This window comes from Microtus oregoni, unplaced genomic scaffold (genome assembly GCF_018167655.1).
Source record: "Microtus oregoni isolate MIOR12 unplaced genomic scaffold, Mior012 000015F_ref0000493, whole genome shotgun sequence".
Classification (NCBI taxonomy): Eukaryota; Metazoa; Chordata; class Mammalia; order Rodentia; family Cricetidae; genus Microtus; species Microtus oregoni.
Genome location: NW_024543074.1, coordinates 27,858,631 through 27,884,149, shown reverse-complemented (window position 1 = coordinate 27,884,149; position 25,519 = coordinate 27,858,631). Strand labels below are relative to the sequence as shown.

Genomic DNA, 25,519 nt, shown 5'->3' with positions numbered 1-25,519 from the left:
TGTCTCAAAATCCCAAACTTAGGGGTTTAGAGAGATGGCTCAGTGGTTAAGGGCACTTTTGCTCTTATAAGCACCAGGGTTTAGTTCCTAGCACTGACCTAGTGGCTCACAACTATCAGTAACTCCAGTTCTAGAGCTCCAATGCCCTCTTCTGACCACCACAGGCACCAGGCACGCACATGGTGCACATCTTTATGTGTGGGTAAGACACTCATACACATACATTTTAAAAAACTCCACCCCAGCTTAGTGATAAGAATGCTTGCCCAGTATTCACAAGGCCCTGATTCTAGCACCACAAAATATGTAAAAATAAACCTGGAAGTCACAATAACAGTGTTTATATAAGCTATCTTTAGCTTATATAAACAGCAACTTTATACTGTTCGATCTAAAATTACTCTCTTTGCCTATGGACCTAGTATCCAGATTTCTATGTATAAATCAGAACACTGGGTCAAACAGTGTTTATTCAATGTAAAGTAACCCCAGCCCCATGGGGAAGAAAGTTCCAAGGATAATCGAGAGTAATACAGATTAAATACCCACCCACACATTTGCACCACACACACACACACACACACACACACGCACGCACGCACGCACGATCCATACATCCAAGTTGCAGCAGTGATAAACACCTGCTTCTCCTCCAGCCTGAGTGACAGCTGGTAGAACCTCATAGTTTGAAGTGGGGCTCCAGGATGGGTCCTGATAGCAGCAGCCTTGTTCCTCCATGCCCCTGCCTTGCTAGAGGTCAAAGGGAGTTGGGTGCGATGCCTAGGAGGTAGGTGGCAACTCTTCCCCACTCTGCCGCAGACGTTTCTTGGCTCGGATCTCATTCATGGCCTCTTCTATGGAGCGTGTGTCCCGCTTGTTGGCCACAGGCACTGGCAGCAGAGGGGAGAGTGGGCAAGACCTCAGTCTCTGCTCCCCTCCCCCAGCCTTGCTCTCCTCATGCCTCCCTAGCTTGCACCACGGCTCACCACAGCCATAGGTCTTGTTGGCCTGTAGCATGTGGGCTGCATCTTTGGCTGCTCCTTTGCCAATAAGGTGGCTATACTTGTCCTTGTAGTCGCTAGCAGGGCTCACCACCACAGGTCCCTGCTGGGCTGCCTCCTCCTCCTGTTTCTGAGCCAGCTCCTAAGGGCACAGAGATAGGGCACCTGTGCTCAAGGATCTGACCCCAGCTGGCCTCTTTCAGATGACAGATATAGGTTCCAGAGCATAGCTCACCTTTAGCTTCCGTTTCTCCTCGGCCTTCTGGGGATCCCACTCCTCTCCATGACGGTAGGAGTCCAGCTCTTCATCTGAGGGTGCAAACTCCTGGGGATGAAGGGAAGAGTAGAACCAGAGGTCCAAGGATATGTGTGATCTCATTCCTCTCCTCCCTCAGGTAGCAGGGACAGGCTAAGAGGAGAGGCAGGAACCCAGGCTTTTTACCTTTTTGAAGATCATGACATAGCGACAGTCATCGTCTTCTCCAAAGGAGAAGGATGTGAGGCCTGCCACTTCTACTACGTCATGTCTGGGAAGAGAAGGCACAAGACAGTGTGGTGAGCCATGAGGGACCCTGTCCCCTGGCTCCTCCATGTCCCTCCACTGCCCATTTCTTGCCTTCCCAGGCTGAGAGACACTCACAGTATGCTCCTCTCTATCTTGTTCATAGGCTGAAACTTCTTCTTGATCTGTCCACTGTCCTGGATAAAATCAGACACCTCTTTCTCCATCTTAGGAAAAACAAAAGGAGGAGGACATGAGATGATAGCTCCACCCAAAACTCTCCTGGGCCGATGGTCTTTTTAAACCTCCCGCTGCTCTCCCATGCCCCGAGCCACTGGCTGTCTGGAGCACTGTCAATACAACCAAGTCCTCAGTCTTCCAACTCTTACTGCAAGTCCTTCCAGAAGCTGCCTTTGAGCTCTCCAGTTGCTCTCACCCTTTTACGAAACTCCACTTTTTGTTGTTTGTCTTGCTCTTGTAGTTTCTTCAGGCGGGCAGCCTGCTCTAGGGTGAGAAAGGGCAGCATGAGGATAAGGCTGAAGGATAGGTAGCGGTGGTCAGACTTCCAAGAGCACCTGCCAACCACTGGAAAGTGTGCTCGGACAGCAGATACCACTGATTCACCAACTATTCTGATGGTCCCCCCATCACACACCTGACACGGTGCTAAGCCCAGAGTACCAAGATGGCTGCAACAATTTTCCCCTTCCAGGGCTTGTGTGGTGGGAGCTACAAAGATTGGAATCACACACACCCTTCACTTACCAACCCCACAAGAAAGCCAATTAGCAGTCACTAAATGCCCAGAGTACAAAAGAACTATAAGGCGCCTGAGGAACAAGAACGGCATCAGTGTCAGGTTTCTCAACTCATCTACAGACAAGGGGAATTATTTAACTTTATATCTCTATGTACAATTATTATTTTGGAGACATTTCACTATGTAGCCCTGGTTGGCCTAGAACTCACTATGTTTCAGGCTAGCCTTAAAATCAGAGACATCTGCTTGCTTCGGCCTCTGGAGTGCTGAGATTAAAGGCATGCACTCCCACAACCAGCTTTTAACTTCATACATATTAGACAAATTGTAGAGGCAGAATTTCTCTCTATGTAAACCAGACTAGCCTTAAACTCACAGATCAGCCTGCCTCTGCCTCCCAAGAGCCAGGTTTAAAGGTATGTGCCACCACTGCTTGGCAAAATTCCTATATTCTATAGTGCCCTCTCACACACTTCTAGGGCCTGGATGATGCTGAAAGGGCTAATCTGATGCTCTTCTTACCTGTCCTGTTTTTGTTTTCTTTGTCAACTTGTAACAAGGTAGTTATCTGAGAGAAAGTAACCATAATTGAGAACATGCCTCCATAAAACTGGCCTGTAGCTGGACAGTGGTGGCGCACCTTTAATCCCAGCACTTGGGAGGCAGAGGCAGGTGGATCTCTGAGTTCGAGGCCAGCCTGGTCTACAGAGTGAGTTCCAAGATAGGACCAGAGCTACAGAGAAACCCTGTCTCGAAAAACTGAAAACAAAAACAAAACCCTCTTAACAGAGACAGAAACTAGCATCAGAGAGTGGACTACTAGTGTAACGGGCCTGGCTATGGTTTTTTGGGGTTTTTTTGGGGGGGAGGGTGAGGTATGGAGGGACTGTAGAAGAAATTTAGAACTTTGGGTTATAATGTCCATTAAATACTTTCAGTCATGATGGTTTTTTTTTCTTTTCTTTTTTTTAAAGATTTATTTATTTTGTTTACAGTGTTCTGTCTGCATGTGTCCCTGCAGGCCAGAAGAGGGCACAAGATCTCATTACAGGTGGTTGTGAGCCACCATGTGGTTGCTGGGAATTGAACTCAGGACCTCTGGAAGAACAGTCAGTGCTCTCAACCTCTGAGCCATCTCTCCAGCCCCAGTCATGATGTTTTATCACAGCAACAGGAACCCTAAGACAGCACCCTTTTTTTTTTGTTTTTCGAGACAGAGTTTCTCTGTGGCTTTGAAGCCTGTCCTAGAACTAGCTCTTGTAGACCAGGCTGGCCTCGAACTCACAAAAATCCACCTGCCTCTGCCTCCCGAGTGCTGGCATGTGCCACCACCACCTAGCTAACATCACCCTTTACTTTTGGGGGTATAGGTGTCCAAAGTTAGTTAAATAAACTCTCCTCTCTTACTGAATGTTCCTACCCTTCCTCAGATCCTGTCTTTATACCAGATCACCCCTCTGCCTTTAGTGCACAGACATGACTTTTCAAAAGGGGTCTGGGAAGATTGAGCTCAGGGCCTTAGACCTAAATATGAGCTCTGCCACTGAGCTACAGCCCCGACAGCAGCGCCTAGCCACCTGGCTGTCTGCCTTCTCTCCCCAGGCACAACTCTGAGACTGGATCTAACTCTACATCCCAGGCTGGCCTCAAATCTGCAGACCCACCACACTAACCTAGGGACTGACTGATGCGCTAGTGAGGCGTGAAGCTCGGGCCTTGCACAAGCTAAGCAAGTGTTCTACCACATTCCCAGCCCTCAGACCACTTTTAACCTGGTCCCTTATCCTGCCTCTTCTTCCAGGATGAGTTTGCTGCCTCTTATGATTCGGCATGCCTCTTCTGTCTGTTCCCTGGCCTGAAATGACCCATCTCCTTTCTTTTGGCATTTCAAAACCCTAGGTTTACTTCTTCCACAGGGCTGGAGTCCCCAAAGGGGCACTGAACCTCTTCCTACTTCCTAGTCTCGTCATGCCTTTGTACACATCGTCCCTTCTAGCTGGCATGCTTTTCCACCTCTTGCGAACACTGACCTGTCTCCAGGAGTCAAGACTTCTCCCTGTAGGCTCCAAGCACATGCACTGATAAAGACACGGGGTTTTGTTTTGTTTTCTCCGCATCTTTCCTTCCAGGCTCTAAGCTGCTGGAGGGCAGGGCCCCTGTTCACCTCCTCTCCTGGGCCTGACAGACCGGAGGCTCTCACCTCTGACTTCACTATCTTCACCATCGTTTTGTAGTTGGTTTCCCAGGCTTTTTTTGCATCTTGGGAGATGGATCAAGAGTATGCTCAAGAACATGGGCTAAAAATGTGACTAAAAAGTCACAACTGGGTTCCAAATTCAGCTACTTAGTAAGCCGAGACTCAGGCAAGTGGCTGAAGCCCCTATTCTGTCAGCTAGTGGGAGTTCTCCTGTCATTCATCTGAACCTAAGTGATTTCAACTGTTGACTATTAAGATCTGCTTTCCTGGAGGTTCCAAACAGACTTCATTTGCTACTGAATTCTTTGGTGCTCAGCTCATTTCAGACAAGTTTGACAGCCCCCCAGTTAATCTCTTACCTATATATTTCTCCCAAAGCACTTAACTGGTTATTAAGGTTCTTTACGATCATTCATAAATGTCTCAGACATGGTCTGTAACCTCCCCGATGGGTTTCTTGGGCTTCACAAGTTTTGTAAATAAGGGACTACAGATATTTAAGGGTCCTTGAACATTTGGAAGGCATCCTGCCTGTCCTGCCTCCTTTGGGCAGATGGGGAGCAGGTACCAGATATGAGATTTGTCCACGGTCAGGGTCCACATTGTTGGGAACTGGGTGCACCCTGGCTGTCCTTCCTCTAGGGTCCTTCAAACGCCAGAGCGTGAGCCAACACTGAGTAGGCCTCTTCGGGCCGCGCCCTACCCTGGCTGCCAAACTCCAGCAAGCTTTCTGATTAGCTACTCAGCACAGGGGGGCCACGGGCGAATCGGAACCTGCAGGCCATTCTCATCCCTCCAATCAACATCACGATCCGGTTGGGCAGCACGGGAATTTAAGGACAGAGTTGGGAAAGGGCTGTTGAACAGAGGTATGAGGGACTGGGTTAACTCAAGGAGGAGGAGCATAAAGAATGGGAGGTGCTATGGTTGAGGCAGGTCAGAAGGAAGGAGAAACACTTGGAGGTAGCGCTTGAAGTTGAGCTAGCCAATAGAGAGGAACAGATTGTAGATGGGCGTGCCCTAAACCTAAACGTAATAGAACTGGAGGTACGCGGGCCCGCAGCGGTGGAAACGACGTCCTCCAATCGGAAGAAAGGCATCCTACTAATCAGAGCTCGCCAACCGCAGACAGGCGGGCCCGTTGGCCAATCGCAAACAAGGACTGCAGAAGGCCAGGATGGGAAGGAGCGGCAGGAGGCAGGAGACAGGCTGAGGTAGCCAATCATTGTCTGCAAAGAACAGCGGGCGGGCCGGGAGGCCTTTTAGGGACTCTGAGGGTCTCAAAAGTGGCCTGTGAGGGTCTTTTAGGGCAGGAGGTGGCATTGTTCAAGGAGGGAAGAGTGTGGTTCCAAGAACAAGGCGCAGATACGCGGTTGTGGATTTGGGAGCCTCACCTCGGGCCTTGCGCCGACTCTCCTGGTCACCGACGCTGGGTGGCTTCTCCATGGAGCTCAGGATGGAGCCCAGTAGGTCCGCCATCTTGGGAATAACTGAGAGGGGGCGGTGCGTCTTAAAGGGAAGGGCGAAATGCCTTTAAGGCCGGAAACACGTCGGAAGCTGAAAAACCGCGCTGCCCCGCCCCGCTTTTGGCAGCCGCCCCGGCCAGCCGACCTACTTGCGTGGCGATCTTCCCGCCCCGCCCCCAGCAGACATAGGCCGGAGGCTAGCTGGTGCAGAGATGTTTAATGGCAGTTCGTATAAACCAAGCCCATGCACAAATAGAAAGTGCTCGTGGAGCCAGCCGGGGGCCCCCGCCGCGCCAGGGAACCAGACGCCCGGCCGCGCAGCGCCTTAAATAGATTCTTCACTATACTCTGTATGTTACAGTATGTACATACCCCTCCCCATGGGAGCGGGACTCCGCCTCGCGATCCTATGTACACCCCCTCCTCTTTGGAACCCGGGGTGGGTGGCCAGAGTCAGGGTGATGGGGAAGACAGGGCCAGGAAAGGAGGAAACAGACGCAAACATGCGGAGTCAGGGTGGGGCAGTCACCCCTGAAACACGAGGGCGCGCGCAGCGAAGGCAGTGGTGGGGACGAGGCGGATACATTCATCATAGACTCGTCGAACAAATAAATAAGGCAAGTCAGGAAGGTCCGAGTCAGGTGCAGGCAGGAGTGGGGTTATGGAGAAGGTGCAGGCAGGGCTCCGTAGATCACAGCTGAAGATGCAGATATGTGGGGTACGGGTCTTCTGGAGCCAGGGACCGAAAGAGGAGGCACGACCAGAAGGGAGGAGAAGTGTAGGTCTAAGGCTGGGGAAGGGGGCAGGGGTTCTACAAAGGGCTCCCAAAAAGGAAGGAGAAAAAGCTGCCGACAGGGGGCTCCCCTAATCCCGAAAGCCTTCTCCTTGTTAAGACTGCCAGGGGCCCCCAGGGTGTGGAGAAAGGCGGTGGAGAGGTCAGGTGGCCAGTCCTGGCTGGGGCAGCCCTTCCAGCTCCTGGTTCTGCTTCAATTCCCTCATCCTGCGGAGAGACAGAGAGGAGTCAGAGGAGAGTGCTGGATAAGGAAAGATAGCGGGGCAGAGAACCAGTGAGGTAAGGGATTAGAACCTGTGTCGGCAGCGCCGCAGGAACCGCATTATCTTCCGGGCTGCCTGGTCCTGCTTCTTGGTAAGAAAGGAGCCCCTGGTGAAAGAGAGAGAGCTCATAGAACTCAGGCCTCCCAGCCCCCCATTTTAAGTCCATAGTAGGCAAAAGCAGGCAGGCAGGAAGAGAAGAGGGAGTGGGCTTTATCAAAGAGGTAAGCAGTGGTCCGTAGGAGGGGCGGGAGCGGGGTTGGGGTTGGGGGTTCCTACTTGTTTCGGGCCGGCAGGGGGCCTGAGGGCCGGTGAGCAGGCCCTGGCCTGCGGCGGTAGGAGCGGTAGTGCTGCTGGATAAGTACGGCCGCTCTGCGGCTCTGCTGAAACCGCTTCTGTTCATAGTAGCTTCGGAACTTGCTCTGAATCAGGATGGCCGCCTGAGTCATTTTCTTATAGAGTGCAAACTGCAGGGAAGGAGAGAGGGGACAGGAGCTGAAATCCAAAGCCCTGAAGGTCACCCTTAAGTCAGGTTGATGCACAGCCCTTTCTCTAACCCACACTCACGCCCAGAGCTCATGCCTAATACCTTAAGTGCAATCCAGGTCAGCTTGTGGAGAGAGAGGGGAAGTTAGGGCTCTCAGCCCAGGGACTTGTTAGATGGGGTGGTTGTGTGTTGGTATACCTTTGAGAAAAGGCTCTAACCTGCTTGTACTTCCGATAACAACGTTGGATCACAGCTGCGGCCACCTCCTGCTGCTCCTTCAACCTCCGGCCCTAAGGGAAGAAAATGAGGCCAAATCTCAACATCTCACTGCCTACCTCGTGGACTCTGGACCTACTCCTTCCTCCTGAAGTCCCCTCCTTAAAAAATGGGTTTTTTTTTCATATTTATTTATTTGTGTGTGTGTATGGGCGTGCCTGTGTGTGGACATCAGAGGACAACTTGAGAGAGTCAGCTCTCTTCCACTATGAATTCCAGGGACAAAATTAAAGTTGTCAGACTTGGTGGCAAGTACTGGCTCCCCTGGGCTCTTTCTTAGTCACATTTAAGGCCTCTGAATGAGTGCTCTTTCTGCAAAAGCACCGGGAGACCCTGGGCTCTCTGACCTTGTACTTTCGGAAGGCTGTCTGGATGACGCGTGCCGCCTCATACAGTTCCCGCTGCTCATGATCTGAGAGTGTCAGCAAGGCAAAGTCACTTTCCATCTTGCCACTGGTAGATGCAGAGAGGAACTCTGCCCAGGAAGGTGCTGGAGGGACAGCTAGGCGACCTCGCTCCAAGGGCAGCTCACTGTGGGGAGAGAAAGGCTATCATGGAGCATCTTAAACCCCTTTATCCCGGCTAGAGGTGGCTACTGGGGACAATCTTCAGCAACAAAGTCTGAAAAAGGGTGGCTCCAGAGTTCATCAACAAGTTCTGGTCTCCTGAACACCCAGGGCCGCAGCCAGAATGGTGCTTTGGCTGTAAGGGAGCCTGCTTCCTCCCACCCATCTTTCTCTGAAAAAGAATCTGAAGGCTTTGTTCTGAGCTGGTCACCTAGTAGGGGCTGAGCTGGGGAAATGGTCCACATTCTCCAGGTAACTGGCTAGCCAGGACATGGTCTCACTAAGCCCCACAGTGCCTGTCTGCTCCCTTGGTGAGGCTCCAGCTTCAGGGAATCCTGAGAAGTCCTCTCGTTTAATCCGCTCTGGTGTGGCTTCGATGATCTGCTTGGCTAGTGAGATCATGTCCACCTGGATGAAGGGAGACAAGTGAACTTAACTACTGATGGTCCAGCAGCACAGCCTAAGCTGTAGCCTTAAACCCCACTCCCTCATCTTTTGAGATGCCACCGGCTAATTCTCAACTAACACTGCTCATTCATTCATTCTGATTGATTCCCTCTGAGGGACACAGCCCTTCATGCTGTTAAGTTGTGGAGAACACAAAAAGCGAAGGATGAAGATCTTAGCATCCTTCCACTTTGCCCACTGTCCCTCTTGGATCTGCCCTAGGCCCCGGAGTAGCCCAAGCCTATCTTGCTTCAGGTCTCCAAGAACCAGCCTAGGGCTTAACATAACAGCACTCCTGGTGAATAGCTAGTTGGGAGGCAAATAGCATACTGCTGGCCATACTCCATTATGCTGGCTTTGGAGGTTTGGGTTTGTTGTTGTTTTGAGACACTGTCTCACTATGTAACTCTGGCTGTACTGGAACTCACTTTATACCCGGCTGGCCTGGACCTCACGGAGATCCTCCTGTCCCTGCCTCCTGAAATGGAGTTTTTTTTTTTTTTTTTTTTTTTTTTTTGGTTTTTCGAGACAGGGTTTCTCTGTGGTTTTGGAGCCTGTCCTGGAACTAGCTCTTGTAGACCAGGCTGGTCTCGAACTCACAGAGATCCGCCTGCCTCTGCCTCCCGAGTGCTGGGATTAAAGGCGTGCGCCACCACCGCCCGGCCTGAGATGGAGTTCTTGTTTCCTAATTATACTCGGCCTTTCTAAAGCGAGTGTGTGCACAGGTCCTAGCACTTATCGTCAAGGTGCACTTCCCAGCAAGTGGTCCACACCGTTATTCCCAACACTAGAGAGGCGGAGGCAGGCAAATCTCTGAGTTTAAGGCCAGCCTGGTCTACAGAGTGAGTTCCAGGACTCCAGAGTGACATAGCGAGACCCTGTCTTGAAAAAACAAAACAAAACCAAAAAGAACCTTTCCCTTCATGGATTGACAGGTGATTGCAACGGTTCAGTTCTAAGTGAAGATACTCCCCAGGATTCTTAACCTCTCCTACCTCGTGACTGCTGAATCATAGTCTGGAAGGAACTACTAAGCAAAGGGGTCCTTTGCCCACACCCAAACAGTAAATGGTTTTTCTTCTAAAACTGAAGCCAGGCTGATCTGCTTCATGGAACTCTGTCACCCCACCTCTGCACCTCACTCTGTTCCTAGCCTTTATGAATCTAATCCCACCAACATAAAGAGTACCGGGATCACATCCACAGCTGGTGGGCTGTCAGCATCCTCTGGAGGAGCCCCATCCTTCTGGGCTAGTGCGAGCCCCGAAACAGAAGGAACAGACTCTTTGGAGTTAGTGGCTTCGTAGTCCATAAAGAGTAAGGGTGTCTCAGGGGCGCCGGAAGAAAGCTGGCCTGGAATCATCTCCATAGTAATTTCAGAAGCCAGCAGAGGAGCAGGGGGAGGACTGCCATCTGGGGCACTTGAATAGGCTGATGTGACAGAGAAGGTGCCATCTGACAGCTCCGAGGGTGAAGAGACGCTGCTCAGACCTGAGTGGAGGGCAGAATGGGTAAGGACAGCGGGACCTGCAGGCTACCCTGAGTCTCTTACCTTAGCTCATTTCAGTTTCTGTCTTTTTTTTTTAATATATACTAACTTTTATTTTATGTGTGTGAGTTTTTTTTCCCCCAAATATATGTCCATTGTGAGCTACTATGTGGGTGCTGGGAACAGAACCCAAGTCCTCTGGAAAAGCAGCCCTCCAGCCCCTCCCCTGCCTCTTCTTGGTCCCATTACCTCCCATTCCTGTCTCTCTCACTGTCTCCCACCCTTTGCTTTGCTCTGGACATTTTTTGGCCAACTCTCACCAGTGTCTGGGCTGGAGGAAGGTGGAGATAGAGCAAGTGGGTGCTCAACTGAAGGCTCCTGTCTCTGCAGCTCCTCAAGGCAGCGGGCAAGGCGCACATGACCCCGAGAATGGGCCACAGATAGGGGGAGACGGCCCAGGGAGTCAGGAATACTCAGTGCTTGTCGATTCCAACAGAAAAGGAGCACAGCAGCTTCTAAGTGTCCCAGTGCACAAGCCCACATCTACGGAGAGACGGTGGAGTGAGGCCTGTCCGTCTCCAGCCAGTTCTCACGCCCTGGCCCACTGCGGATTTTCCTGCACTCCTCAAAGGACCACTCCTGGAACTCGCTCTGTAGACCAGGGTGGCCTTGAACTTAAAGATCCACCTGCCTCTGCCTCCCAAGTGGTGGGGATTAAAGACCAGCACCACCACCGCCCGTCAAATCATTCTTTTGAAGCACCTGTTCCTCTGCTTATTGCCCTGAGGGAACTTGGAAACAACATCCTCACCAGAGGGGTGCAAGAGAAATGGTCCACGTTGAGCGGGTCAACCTCTTGCTCTAAGTCCAAGCTTCCAGTCTCCACACTCCTAGAGGTTAGGGTCAACAACAAAGCCCAGTCAGGGAGGAAAAAATGGGACAAAGTAGGAACATAGAAGCAGAAGGACTGGAAGTGACTTTAAGTTGGTCAAGAAGTCAATGTCTTAGGTCAGGATATTAAGAGTCCTCCAAAAAACAATCTTCAGAGAGCACACCTTCCCATAGTAACGACCCTGATCCTTCCAGGCAGGGATCCAAGTTTTTACCCCCTGGGGCTTTAGTCTCAACAGTGCTCACCGCCACTGGCTCAGAGTCTCAATCAGTCGAGCATAGCCCTGGGCAGCAGCCAGATGCAGAAGGCTCATGCCCCTGAAGGGGCTTCCATGGATCAGACGTTCAGGACCTCTCCAAGTGGAACGGGGGATCATGCTCTCTACCAAGACCACCACACGTGCCTCGAAACCAGGGCCCTGGCCTTCATCCTGTAGTACATACACCCGTATGCAGAGATTTGGGCTTTTGGTTCTGCAGGTTATCTTACCAGCTTCAGCTTTTAGCGCTCTCTCTCTCTCTCTCTCTCTCTCTCTCACACACACACACACACACACACACACACACACCCCTCTCCCACTCCAGGTTCCCACTACCACTGATAGCTCACTGGTTCTCCTAGTTTGAGTCCCTTGCACTCCATTGCCCACACTGGGCTTCCATACTAATACTGACTGGTACCACCATGTTCATGTATGCTTTTCTCCCGCATGAACCAGCATCTTCTCGAAGCCCCCAGCCCTTTTTCCTCAGAGAGTCAGAACCCACAGAGCTCTTGGGCCCAACATTCCTGATTCCTCCCCCACCCTCACCTTCACCTCCACCCTTCAGATCAGAAATAGTCCAAAGCCTGTCTGCTGAGAGGGAAGAGAACTCGCTGATGAGGCTGGGGAAAGGTGAGTGAGGGATGTTACATGCTAGAACCACTCTCCTTATAGAGATCCTATGCCCCCACTGTAGACTGTGGTCTTTGTTGTAGAAGTACCTGAATTGGAGGAGCCTCTGGACCCTGGCCAGGTGCCTGCCCAGCTGCTGCAATCTCTGCCATCCGCTTCTCCATTTGCTCCAGCCGCTCCAGGATGGACATCCGGAACTGGCTGTCTGTGGGGTGGGCATGGGAGACTGAGTAGACAGGATCTAGGTGGTGCTAGTAACATTACTTGTACCCAGGGTCTGGGGGATGAAGAATGGGATGATCGAGTCTTCTCTTCCCCTATACAACATCCTCCTTACCCACTCATCTACACAGAACTAACCAGGAAGGCTCAGCTCTTGAACTAAGGCTATTAATCTCATGCATAGACTAGAACCAAGATTAAGAACCAAGGCTGGCTGGGCTATGGTGGTGCATTCCTTTAATCTCAGCACTCAGGAGGCAAAGGCAGGCAGATCTCTGTGAGTTCGAGGCCAGCCTGGTCTACAAGAGCTACTTCCAGGACAGGCTTCAAAGCTACAGAGAGACCCTGTCTCGAAAGAACCACAACGAAAAAAAGAACCAAGGCTGTTTCCTCCAAGACAGAGGCATCAGGAATTCTCCAGTGCCCATCTGGTCCTCAGCTAACTAAGCCACATATTGGCATGTCCTCCTCCAGCCTTTTCCTAAACAGAATGTACCCTAAGTTCTTGTTCCTGATACTACCTTTGTCCCCCATGATGGGCTGACGTACTCCAAGATCCCCCTTCTAGGCTAAGCCCCAAAGTACTTGAAGACTAGAACTTCAAAAGCACCACCTACTCCAGCAGATCCTCTGCAGCTTTGCACAAAGGATGGTTGGGGAGAGATGGTGACAGAGATGGGTAGCCATGTTCATTCTTCCTCCTCCCAACTCCATGTACAAATTCTCACACACACACACACACACACACACACACACACAAATTTATGCACATGCAAACAGAAGCTGTATCTGTTCCCTTTTGAGATCAAATAAGGGCAAGGAAAGGAAGTGAGAGGGGACTAGAGCCTAGAGAAAACAAGCACAGAAAAATAATGAAGACGGGGGATGTTCTACAGTGCCATGATAGAAGGGATTGATGAGCAGAAACTCAGACAGGACAGAGAGGGGAACAGATCCAGAAAGTCCCAAACAAGCAATTAGGAAAGAAAATAGGCAAGACCAGATATAGTTCAAGTGGGAAGAAAGGAGACCTGGCAGAGAGATGACACACAGATTAGAAAGGGGTAAAAGTAAAGTGATGACCAGCCAGAGCAGCACAGATCAAAGCTGAGGATGCTACCAAGGCCCAAAGCTAGGAAACTAACGCCATAAACATCCACTCACATCTGACACATCTACTCAGGCTGTACCACAAGTGTGACCCGCCCCCAAGAGTGAGGCAGAGTAGGAATAAAAGCCTCCTGGGAGAGAAGGAGGATGGCAGGAGAACTGAGAAGAACCGAGAAGCAACAGAGAAAGAGTAAACCTTGAGAAAGCAGAGGGTCAGATAGAATTCTCAAGCCCCCAGAAAGGAAAACAAGTAAAGAAGCAGAAATGGGACCAACTAAAACACATATAGCATATGTGTGTGCACGCCTGTATGGGCAAGAGAGGACACTTTAGTAATAACTCTACTGACAGTATCACACGTTTCCAATTTTCTGTATGGATTTTCTGTAATTTCCAATAGTCCTATAATGAATACAACTTTATCACCCAAAAGAAAAACATAAAAATAAATGACCTATATTTTTCCTTTTAATTTTTTATTTTATGTGTATGAGTGTTTTGCCTGCATGTGTATCTGTGAACCACTTGTGTGCCTGATGCCCAGAGAGGCCAGAAGAGGGCATCTGATCCCCTGGAATTGGAGTTACAGGTGATTGTGAACCACCATGTGGGTGCTGGGAATCAAACTTAGGTTCTCTGCAAGAGTACTTAGTGCTCTTAAATACTGAACCATCTCTTCAGCCTGGGAGGCCTCAAACTTGAGATCTCTTACTCCAACCTCCAGAGTAGCTAGAATTACAAGTACACACAACTTCTCCTTGCTCAATTTTGTATTTATTTAACAATAACAATTTTAAACTGAGAGTGGTACCACATGACTATAATCCCAGTACTTGGGAGGTAAATGCACAAGGATCCAGGAATTCAAGGGTATAAAATGAGTTTGAGGCTGGCCTAGACTACATGAGACCCTGCCAAAAAACAAAACAAGGGGGCTGGAGAGATGACTCAAGGCCATCTTAAGTACCATGGCTTCTCTTCCAGAGGACCCTGTTTGATTCCCAGCACATACAAGGCAGTTTACAATGGGTGTAACTCTAGTCCCAGATGATTGATACCCTCTTCTGGCTTCTATGGGTACACAGACACATAAAAACACCCGTACAAATTAAAAAAAAAAGTTAGCTCCAAAATTCACAGAAATAAGGACAGTTTGCTACCACATTTAAAAAATGACTAATGTCCCCTCCAAACATAGATTAAAAAAAAAGCCAGCGGTGGCACACACCTTTAATCCTGTACTTGGGAGGCAGATTCAGGAGGATCTCTGAATTAGAGGCCAGCCTGGTCTACAGAGTATGTTCCAGAGCTACACAGAGAAACCTTGTCTCAAAAACCAACCAAACAAACAAACAAAAAAAAACCCCACCCAGAAAAACAAAAAAACAAACAAACGAAATGAAACAAACAAACAAATACCAACAAAGCTGAGCATGGTAGCACATGCCTGTAAATCCCAGCACTCTGGGAGGCAGGGGCAAGAAAATGGCAGCAAATTTTAGGCCAACTTGATCTACAAAGAAGTTCTAAGATAACCAAGGCTACATAGCGAGACTCTTTCTAAAAAACATTAATACACACACACACACACACACACACACACACACATGCACACACGCACACATACACGTCCAGTAGAAATGGCAGCAATAGTGGGCTTTCCTGGTGCCCTGAAAGGTAGAGCATCATGTTATTCTCATGTCATGCCTAAAACCGTGGGTCACAGGGCTCAGTACTCACCATCCAGTGACAACCAGTCAAGCTGCGTGGAAGGCAGAGACAGGAATCGGCGGGCTCGATACTCAAAGAGCACAGAAGCAGAGAGGGGCCCCTCACGCCCTGCCACCTGCAAAGACACCAGCCCTACCTCGTGGGCTGGGGAGAGTAGGTCAGGGAGAAGGGCTCTTTGCCTGGCTTCTTTCCTGATTGGCTTTATTGGAGCCAGTGATAATCATTAGTGCATATTTCTCCCGTTCCCTTGGTGTGGGCCAAGAGACTCCCAGCTTCAGTGTGTAGCCTTTGCACTAATGGGGCGGGGGGAGGGGGACTTAACACATCTATGGACCAGAGAATTATTGGCTATAGACTCTGAGTTAAGGGTATTGCTCAGCAAACACGATGGTGGCTAACTCCTTCAGTCCTTTAGACCAGAGTTCAGAGGTCATGACCCTTGCTGAAATGCAGGAAAGGGAAGTTGTCTGCTCATCATCAGTGTCTGGTAAGAGCTGTATCCAGAGTCTCAATGTCTATCACCCCGAGGAAAAAAATCACCAGGCCTCAACCTCAAGACCAGGGGCTGAGACTTTTCTCCCAATTCCTGGCTTCTCTGGTCTTACTTCCCCTTTCCCTTCATATGTGGTTGACTGGGGCTGTGAAGACCAGGAGAGAATATACTCCTAAACAACAACACTGCCAACCCGGAGTACCCTGAGGAAGACAACTGTTGAGTCCTAGGTTGCAGGGAAGGGTGGTAGCAAAAGATAGGGAAGTCAGTCTAGACCAGCGCTGTCCACAAGAACTTTCTACAGTGTTGGGTATGTTACTGGGAGCCCTAAAATGTGTGGTGGTTAAACACTTGAAATACGGTCAGTGTGCCCGAGGAAATGAATTTTAATTAAATAGGTCCATGTGGCTGATGAACTTTCTCTTTAGATTAGTGTAGAAGACCCTGGTTCCAACTAAGCTACAGAGACAGCATGGGCATTAGAGATCCCTTTGGCCACATGCTTAACCTTAGAGGAGGGAGACCAAGATTACAAGGAAGGTATGGAATTAGCTAAGGTCATTGGTTAGATAACAACTGAGCTTCTTAGATCATATCCTAGATTTGGGGACACTAAGACCATGCTCTTCTGTCTGCTGGGGGAACTGGACACTCAGCCTCAGGGCTGGAAGAGGCCTTTGTGCCCTCAGAACAATATATTTGTTTCCAGTGCTTCCTGGAAGCCTGGAGGTCCTTAGTCATCTTAACTGTCCATAATGGCAGTCCCTCCCCTCATTATTCCCGATCTCCATACCAGGACAGTAGCAGCGTAAGACACCAGGCTGGACAAGAGAGGCTGGCACTGCGATGTGATCAAAGACACAGGAGTAATGCTCCGCGGCCTCCGTCCAAGGGCCTGTGATGAGCACCTTGACCCCACCCTGCAGACAGAAGTCAGATAGCCGCGTGACTGGAGTTGGGCTTTCAGTCACTCATTTATTTAGATCCTTAGAAATGACCACTGTACGGCAGGATCTGTGCTAGAGTTTAGAGGTTCACTGATGAACAGGACCCACCTTCCGGCCAAGTGGTTATTTATCTCATCAGAACTAATTTTCTTTTCTTTTTTTAAAGGATCTCATGTAGCTTAGGTTGGCCTCAAACGTCCTATGTAGCCAAAGATGGCCTTGAATTCCTGATCATCTAGCTTCTGTCTCCTATGAATGTGCACCACCCATGCCCAGTAAAACATCTTTCCCCAGTGCTGATGATCCAGCCCAGGCCTTCTATATGCTAGGCAAGTGTTCTTCCACTGAGCTACACCCTGAGCCCTTTACTGGACTGTCCTGAATCTACTAAGAAACACAAGTCAGGAGCTCCACAGGAGGATCAAACAACTTTCATCAGAAAGCTGTGTGCTGGGCTACTTCACTCCTGCAGTTCCCTTCCCTCCTGAAGTCAAGTGGAACTTCTCTGTGCCGACCACAGACTTCCGGCTGCCCAGAATTTGAAGTCATATCTCAGTGTACATTTTTTTCTCTAGTGTTAGTCATTAGTGGCCCCCATGGCACCTTAAAACAGTCACCAAGAAAATGAGGTCCCTGAAGGGCTCTGAAAACCACGATAACACACTGGAGGGGGACGGGGAGAGGAGCATGGATAAAGACTATGAAAATACAAGAAAAGCTACAGTTTACGTAAAAGCAAAGGTTAGGAGAACAGGGGGATGAAGGACTTGGGAGATCACCTAAAGGCAGAGTATATGCCTAACATGCTAGATTTGCTTCCTAACATTACAAACAAACACACAAAAGCCATGAAAACTGAGAAATAAGGTCACAGGCCATGGGGTAAGAGTTAATAAAATTCATTTTGAAAAACCAGAAAACAAGTGGGAGAAGAGAAACCCAAGACTCACCTCTGGGTAGGACCACTCTGGGGAAAAGTCTGTGATGGTGTGAAGAGCAGGAGAGAGCTGGGGGGTTGGGGCTGGGACGCTTGGAGCTTCATCACTGATGAGTTCGCCCATAAGGTCTGGGAATGACGAAAGACTGAAGGGCTCTAGCTCACTGGTGCCACCAGAGCCCCCAAACAAGGCTTCTCCTCTTGTTACCCTGCCTGGTGGCTGCAAGGTGGCAGGTGAAGATGGGGATGAAGGAGGGGGTGAAGGTACAGGTGGCACAGTTCCCTGGCCTTTGAGTTCCTCCCCACTATCATCATCTTGGATAAAGAATTGGTTTCCTCTTCTCCCACTTGCTCCCAACTGTGAAGGGAGACCTCGAGCAGCTGCCTGGGGCTCCAGGGCAGCGGCAGGTTCCAGGGCAGGACAGGGAATATGAGTGCCCTCTGCCTCAGGGAAGTCTGGGTTTACTCCTTGGCCCCCTCCATATGTCTGGCCCCTCTGGGGGCTGTTGAGAAAACGATCAGGGTCAAAGGCAGGGCTGGGGGGAGCTGGTGGGGCAGAAGGTTCAGAACCTACAACCATAGCCACGCTCACAGAAGGTCTAGGTTCAGCCTGGGGAGCCAAGTGCCTGGTGGGTGTCAGGCCCCCAGCACGCTGCTCTAGTCCTGTTAGGAGGAGGATGGCAGTGCCTCCTCTTGACGAACTCCCTCGAGAGGTAGGAGGGCTAGGTCTGATTTCTAGGGGTTCTGCAAATCCTGAGGAGGAGGAAGAGGAAGAAGAGGAAGATGGGGAGGTATGTGCCTTGGGTAGCTCTGGAGGAAGTGGTGCTATCAGTGGCGGAGGTTCAGGGGGCTGGGAGTGGGATATGGAAGCCAGGGTCAAAGCTCGGGGCTCCACTTTGGGAGAGATGATGCGGTGTTTGGTGCTGCTGCATTTGTGGGTGAGGCTCCCGGAACCTGGAATGGAGAAGAGTAGGAAGAAGAGAAAGGATGATACCTCCTTCTCCAGCAGACCCTTCCTGGAAGCCCCGCCCCCATCAGTAAATCCACAGTGTAATACTGATTATGACCACTGGGAGGCATCAGAAGTGAGTCTCCCCCTCCCTTCAGTTTCTCAAAACAAACAGGACTAGAGGAACAGAGTAGGGGAGGAGCCCTGGCTTGAGGCAGTAGCTGAGAGCAGAGGGTAAAGGCAGAGCAAAAGGACAAAAGAACCAAGGGGTACTAAGGAGGATCCGAGCTAAGGTTGAGTGTGATCGGTGGTGTGGGGTGGTAGGGGCAGGAATTACTAAAAATAGTAAGCGCGAGAGCCATGGACTGCGGGAACTAAAGTGTATACATTCTGGGGCCAGTGTTGCCAGACAGGAAGTTCTTTGCTCATCTGGCCCATCTTCCTGAACATGCAAAGACTTGCAAATTAGTATGCAAATTCCATCAAGTCAGTTATTAAGCAATGTGGCTAAATGGGAAAACAGTTCCAGAGTCAGGCTTCACTTACCAAGGCCCCCACTACAGAGGCAGGCATGGGTTCGGGGTGCTGGCTTGGTTGGGTGGGTGTCCAAGATCTGTTGTACCAGCTGTTCCACAGAGAATTCCTCCGACCCATTCCCACAGCTCCACTTGATGCCATGAACTACAGGAGATTTGGGGGACACTGTGAGGCTTCCAAAGGACTTCAATGGCTCCCCTAAAGCCCTGGCATGCTGAACTTAAAGCTGCTCAGACATACAGCTCACAGCTGTCTTTCCCCCCCTCCATATTCCACATCTTAGACTGCACAGCCTCAGTGTCTGGCCTCCAAACAGGAACGCTCCCTCCTGGCTCAGAGAAAAACAGTTACCCATAGGGCTCGTGCACAGAGCTCTAGTGCTTTTGGGAAGCTCCACTCTCCCCTCCCTTAGAGCTCAATCGTGCTTGTTCCTTACACATGGGCTTTAGCTGTCCCAATAGCTCCTCGCGTGACCACTTCAGCCACTCCCGCCGGTCGCTACTGATGGAACAAAAGATGGGGCTACAGCCCTTTCCACAGTCCTCTAGGGCCGGGACGTTCAGGTAGTGCACGAGGACGATGTCAGGGTTCTGGGAGCACAAAGGCACGCGCCATGGGCCTAGGATTCAGGGCCTTGGCTTCCTAGTCCTCACTTTCTTCTGAGCATTACCCCCAATTCTAGTCACCCCCAATTTCCATCATGTTCTAGCTTCTTCTTTTCCCACTCAGAACCTACTCCACTTCATCTTTTCAGATCCCATGTTCCTCAAAGAGCCAGAAATCTGGCTCCCTGAGTTCTCGGTTGGTCTTACCTGGAGCAGCCAGTAGCAGCGCCGATGGAATGTGGGGACGATGGAAGAGTGAACGTAGCAGCCATAGAGACACTGCCAGGAGACAGGCTGGGGTGGGGGGAGGGCTAGTCTGCTCCCCAACTCTTCCTCTGTTCAGTCCCTTTGCAGGAATCCCAATCTTTCCACCAGTTCCTCTTCAGCCCTCTCCCTACCCTCACCTTCTTCCTACCCCTTCCAAATTCTGGCAGCCTTAAGTCATGGTTAAGGGACAGAGAGAAGAGAACAGAGGAGCTGGGGATCTTACAAAAAAAAAGGGGGGCCCAATTTGAGATATGGGAAAGAAATCTAAGGGCAGAGAGAAAGTGCAGAACAACAATGATTTGGGAAGAGAAACCGTGTTTAGAACATAATTACTTAGATCCCCGCGGGAAATGCAAACAAGGGAATGTGAAGGGTATGTACATTGGTGCCATAGGCTGGGTTGTGGAGGGCAAATGGGAAGCTGAGAGAGAGCTCAGCAATCAGTCAGCTGATCCAGAGTGACTGAGAAGACTAACTGAGCAGGAGAGGCTGACAATGTCCCCAAACCCTGCCTGCCAGGCTGGAGTGTGGGCAAGGGCGATGTGTGGATGTCTGATGCTCTTACCTCCATGCCCTGAACCTTGAGTTTCATGTGGTCCTCTCGGGTGGTCTTCCCATCCTTCCGCTTCTTCCAAAGGTAACCATCCTTTCGGTATTTCACCTTCTTACGATTGTAGAGGATAATGGAGCCATTCTGAGGCCTGGAAGGAGGGCGGGGAAGCTTGAGGTTTGTGAATACAGCCCAGGATTCCTGTCATTTTTCAAACTGGAGAAACTTCTTACCTTGTCTTTGGGGCACAGGACAGCCACTCATCATGTTTCTCAAAGGTGATCAGGTAGGATGCAATCTCCTGGAGGAAAGGAAACACTTGGGTCACCCCCTTGGTCAATGGCTCAGGGTCTCTGCAGAGGTATGGCAGGTATTTGGGCCCAGCAAGGTCTCACAGTCCTCTTAAGAACAGCTAGTTCTACCCTAACTTCAGGTTGGGGATATAGTTCTGTAACAGAGAAAGACAGTGCTTGTTTAGCATGTGCAAGGCCCCGGGTTCAAGTACCAGAAGGAGAAAATAAAAACAACCTAACCTCTTATCTCTCTCTCCCCATACTGGAGCCTATATCGTGGAGCCAGCTTCAAGTTTACCCTTTATTCATGTTAGGTACTTTCTCTGTGACCCTTTCTGCGAAATGTCAATGGCTTGACACTGACAAGGACCCCAGGTTCTATGTCTGACTTCAAGGCTTTCAGAAAGAGTATCAAACTATCATTCCTACTCTTTACTCAAATTCAACCCACTGGTCCCGCCAGATGGGTTCATTGGTTCCTTCTTGAACACACCTCCAACAATCACATTCTCCACGCTACTGCCCTATAAGCCTAAAGTACCATATGAATGCCTGTGTCTGGAAATCATGAGTATCATACATGCTTCCCAGGTGCTCTGTGAAGACTTGCTGCTTCTCTGAACTTCCTGAAGGCTCTGTAGCGCCTACAATAACCATATGCAAACACACCCATTTTTATTGACAGTACATAGTCTCACTACATAACCTTGGCCTGTCTTCTTGTACTTGATATATAGACCAGGATGGCCACAAGTGTGTTGTAATCCTTATGCCTGCCTCCTGAGTGCTAGGACTGTGGGTGTGAGCTGCCACCTCTGGCTTTACAGACAATTCTTTTCTTTTTTTTTTCTTTTGATTTTTTTGAGACAGGGTTTCTCTGTAGCTTTGGAACCTGTCCTGAAACTAGCTCTGTAGACCAGGCTGACCTCGAACTCACAGAGATCTGCTTGCCTCTGCCTCCCGAGTGCTGCTGGGATTAAAGGTGTGCACCACCACTGGCTGGCTACAATTCTAATACTGAATCAGTAATTGTCAACCACTAACTGCATACGAGGAAATACAAATGCGTATACAGAACCCAGAAAGTGACATCCCAGGAACTGTGCCCTCCAGAACGTGGTAAAAATCAAGGGCTCTGAGACAGGTATGTGGGTATCCACCTGTAATCCCAGTTCCAGTACTCAGGAGGCTGAGGCAGGAAGATCAGGAGCTCAGGCCACTGAGTCCCTGTCTCTCCAACTTCAGGCTGGAGAAATGATTTGGTCAGTAAAGTGCTTGCTGTCCAAGTGTGGACATAAATTCAGATCCCCAGCACCCACCTAAGAAGCTGGGCACAGCTGTGCATGGCTGATGCCTGTAATCCTAATGCCGGGGAAAGAGAGACAAGATGGTTCTTGGTTCTGGGGCTGGCTGGCCAGCTAGTCCAGCCAATCAGTGAGCTTCAGTCTCATTGAAAGGCCAGTGGTGGCACACACCTTTAATCCCAGTACTTGGAAGGCAGAGGCAGGGGGATCTCTGTCAGTTCGAGGCCAGCCTGGTCTACAGAATGAGTTCCAGGACAGCTAGTGCTACACACAGTACACAGAGAGACCCTGTCTCAAAAAACAAAAACAAAAAGAAAGACCCTGTCTCAAAAAATTAGGTAGAGCATGGAGAGTGACTAAAGAAGACATTTACACAGACCTCTAGCCTCCACAAACATGTAACCACACACGCCTGCACATATGTACATATACACATCCATACCCCACCACCACCACACAGGCCAACATGTGGAGAAGGTTAGCCTGGGCTAAATGGTGAGATCCTGTTTAAGGAAGAAAAAAATAAAGTGAGGCACACACCTGAAATCCTAGTACTAAGGACATGGAAGCAGGAGAATCAGAGTTCAGGGACTGGGACTCAGTTGGTAGAGGGCTTATCTAGTATGCACAAGGCCTTGGGGTCGTTCCCCAGAACCACATTAACTGGGTTTGGTGGCACACCTGTAGAATCCTAGCTCTGGGGAGGTAGAGGCAGGAGCATCGGATATTTAAGATCATCCTTAGCTACACAGGGAGCATGAAGTCAATCTGGGCTACATGGGATGCTATCTCAGGGGAAGAGAGAGAGAGATAGAGGAGAGACAGAGAGAGAGAAAGAGACAGAGACAGAGAGAGAATAGAAAAAAGAATGACGGGCTGGAGAGATGGCTCAGTGGTTAAGGGCATTGCCTGCTCTTCCAAAGGTCCTGAGTTCAATTCCCAGCAACCACATGGTGGCTCACAACCATCTGTAATGGGGTCTGGTGCCCTCTTCTGACCTGCAGGCATACATGTAGACAGAATATTGTATACATAATAAATATTTTAAAAAAAAAAGAAAAGAAAAAGAATGAGTTCAAACCCAGTCTTGCCTACATAGCAAGTTTGAGGCTAGCCTGGACTACATGATACCCTGTCCAAAACCCGACGTTTAACACCCAGAAACAAAACAAATCACTTTCGTCTTCATTACCATCTACAGTATATGAGATAGGACAGGTCGGATGCACAGTCTGGTGCTCACTATGGAGAACTACTAAGCTTTGTTTTTCTATGGATGGACTATACCAAAGAGAAATGGACTCCTCTAAGTCCAAGGTTTTGTAATTCTGTGACCCCAAAACCTAGACTAGTGTTTGGTAGTGAGTGTCCACAGACAGAGGCAGGTCCCCCTTGCCCCTCCAGCCCTAACCCCATATTCCCTAGGAAAACCTCATTTGTATTCCATCGGAGCCGCTCTGGAGGCAGCAGTGGGCATCGAGGAAGACACTCCAGCAGTTTCTTGGGGAGGAAGATCTTCAGATGGTGGCTGTTCTCTAAAGGGAACCAGAAGGGAGGGCTTTGTTAGAGGCAATCTGGAGGAGAGAGGCGCAGTGTAACCAAGAGCACCAGGGAGACTAGGACCAGGACTAGAGAGGTGGGGAGCAAAGAACTGAAGAACATAGACGATTGTGCCCAAACTGGGAACCTGTTTTGTGAACTCACCAGCAACCTCAGTGGTGTCCTTGGTATTCATGGTGAGGATTCCAGGGGGCAAGGTCACCCCCGGCCTGAGGGGCCGGGGGGAGGGGGAGTCTGTGCTGGGAAAGGAGAGAACACAGTCATGGAAGAGGCCCCCACATTAATTCAAGATGAGGAGCCTGAGGTAGGGTAAGGGGCTATAGAACTCACTCCCGATATCTGGGAAGGATAAAGGAAAGGTTGTACTAGAATGTGACAGCAGAACTAGAGAACAGGGATAAAAGAGAACCCAGACATAAGTGCCAGGAACCAACAGGAGTGGGGAGACAAGACAGAACAGAGTGATCAGGAAGAAAAGGATGAGTGGGGGAGGCTGACAGTTTTGGAGCATTCCCCAGGGCAGCAGGCTGGGTTCTGCTCATCTAACCCAGATTCTCCCTTGCCCTGGCCAACCTGAAGGAGAGAGTAGGTGAGGTCAGTTATTAGATCTTTCCCCATGGAAAAGCCAAACAGAAGAACTCAGGGTGCATCTGGGAAGGGAGAGCAAGGCTGTGGCTAAGGGTGGGCCAGATGTAGGAGCTGGAGCTCCAATCCTTGGAGGGTGGCTTGGCAAGCCAACAGGGACGGACGCTGGAGGAAAGCAGATGTGAGCCTGGTGACAAGCTGGCCCTTGGAAGACACACCCTGAGTTGCTTCTCTATTTGATTTTTTTCTAAGGGGAAGGGCAGATCTGATAACTGACCTCACTTACTCTCTCTCTCTCAGGTTGATCATGAGCTAAGAGAATTTGGAGTAGACATGTTGGACCAAGCTTCCGGGTAGGACATTCCAGCTTCCCCTTTGCAGCTAGCATTTCACTTCACCTCAGCACTCCTACCTCCCCAACCTCCAGCCTACCATATCCCCGTCTACTACTGCTCTGGCTCGGCTGAGCCTCCGCCCTCTTGGGGAACAGATGGGAGCTGGAGGAGGCTCTCTGCGCGGGTTCTGCCAGGTGTCCAGGGATGGAGAGGGGGTGGAAGCCCATTCAGGATTGGTGGTGTGCAGTGAGGCTAGGGTTGGGATAAGGAGTCCTGGCTAGGCAGCTTGCCAGGGTGCAGAGCAAGAGAGAGATGAGATTGCAGGCCTGAGGGTGGTTCAGGTCTATGACACGCCTGGCGCTGGGGGTGGGGTGCTCCCCCCCCAAAGGGGGCGGGGGTCCTGGAAGAATCTTCGAGGTGGGAGGGTCCCTCCCGGAAACCCGGATGTTCTGGAGAAGCAGCTGAACAGAGTTCATGAACACCTGGCGGGCAAGGGGCAGAGCGGTAGCCGGGTGCGGGGGGTCTGGGGGCAGTCCCCGCACTCTCTGGTCTGTGTCTGTGATGGGGCCCTGCGCCTAGCGGCGCCCCCTGGCGCGGGGAAGGAGGACGGAAGCAGCAAGGTGGAGGCAAACGGGGAGGAGGGACGGTGGTCCCCGGCGCCGTGCTCCACACCCGGACCGCGTGGAGCTGCGCCCCCTGGCGCGGGGGTGGAGAGGCGGGCGAGAGGCCCTGGCTCTTACCTCCCGGGGTCCCGCGGGTGACGGCGGCAGCGGCCATTCTACCCCAAACCGACCCCCCCTAGCGCCGGCTGACAGCGGCGTTCGACGTCAGTGCGCACGGGGCGGGGCCTCCCAATTAAGGGAACGGGGTCGAGAAGGGAACCTGGGGTCAGCACACTGGGCCAGTCTACGCTACAGGCTGCAGGATCGTCTCTAAAGGGGCAATAGCGCTGAGGGAACCGGGATCCGGAGGCGGAAGCTCAGCTGACTGATGTGACTGTGGGCGCAGGAGGATGGGGCTTGGGCAGAGGTACAGGGCCAGAGCCTTGGAGGCTGGACCTGGG

General features: G+C 50.6%; 2 protein-coding genes across 8 annotated transcripts; both read right to left on the bottom strand.

Annotated features, from left to right (window-relative positions):
* Positions 1-552: 552 nt before the first annotated feature.
* Spag7 (sperm associated antigen 7) lies at positions 553-5,995 on the bottom strand. Its single transcript, XM_041664832.1, has 7 exons — positions 5,855-5,995; positions 1,940-2,007; positions 1,642-1,730; positions 1,444-1,528; positions 1,237-1,326; positions 987-1,143; positions 553-890 (listed from the first exon to the last, which is right to left on the bottom strand). The coding sequence occupies exons 1-7, from the start codon at positions 5,937-5,939 to the stop codon at positions 781-783; spliced, it is 684 nt and encodes a 227-aa protein (XP_041520766.1). The 5' UTR covers positions 5,940-5,995; the 3' UTR covers positions 553-780.
* Positions 5,996-6,124: 129 nt separating this feature from the next.
* Camta2 (calmodulin binding transcription activator 2) lies at positions 6,125-25,305 on the bottom strand. 7 transcript variants are annotated; one of them, XM_041664819.1, is made up of 23 exons: positions 25,197-25,305; positions 23,681-23,775; positions 23,408-23,511; positions 20,613-20,680; positions 20,395-20,530; positions 19,770-19,856; positions 19,394-19,547; positions 18,967-19,101; positions 17,485-18,425; positions 16,381-16,507; positions 15,104-15,238; positions 12,121-12,236; positions 11,382-11,566; positions 11,056-11,134; positions 10,565-10,787; positions 9,945-10,246; positions 8,520-8,716; positions 8,090-8,273; positions 7,685-7,756; positions 7,569-7,589; positions 7,259-7,446; positions 7,014-7,088; positions 6,125-6,926 (listed from the first exon to the last, which is right to left on the bottom strand). In XM_041664819.1, exons 2-23 carry the CDS (start codon positions 23,709-23,711, stop codon positions 6,863-6,865), a joined length of 3,624 nt encoding a protein of 1,207 aa, XP_041520753.1. In that variant the 5' UTR covers positions 23,712-23,775; positions 25,197-25,305; the 3' UTR covers positions 6,125-6,862. The 7 variants fall into 7 exon arrangements, with proteins under 7 accessions (XP_041520753.1, XP_041520754.1, XP_041520756.1 ...); XM_041664820.1 differs by having other exon boundaries at positions 19,770-19,841; XM_041664822.1 differs by lacking the exon at positions 7,569-7,589.
* Between the last annotated feature and the right edge of the window lie 214 nt (positions 25,306-25,519).

Bases quoted from the DNA above. Each gene is read 5' to 3' on its own strand.
- Spag7 (XM_041664832.1), bottom strand. From the start codon at position 5,939: ATGGCGGACCTACTGGGCTCCATCCTGAGCTCCATGGAGAAGCCACCC. The intron at 1,529-1,641 runs GTGAGTGTCTCT...TTCTCTTCCCAG, and splicing joins AAGATAGAGAGGAGCATACT to ACATGACGTAGTAGAAGTGG. The intron at 1,327-1,443 runs GTAAAAAGCCTG...CTTCATCCCCAG, and splicing joins ATGTCATGATCTTCAAAAAG to GAGTTTGCACCCTCAGATGA.
- Camta2 (XM_041664826.1), bottom strand. From the start codon at position 23,711: ATGAATACCAAGGACACCACTGAGGTTGCTG. The intron at 19,842-20,394 runs GTAAGAGCATCA...GTCTCCTGGCAG, and splicing joins TCAAGGTTCAGGGCATGGAG to TGTCTCTATGGCTGCTACGT. The intron at 8,274-8,519 runs GTGACCAGCTCA...CTCTCCCCACAG, and splicing joins CCCAGCTCAGCCCCTACTAG to TGAGCTGCCCTTGGAGCGAG.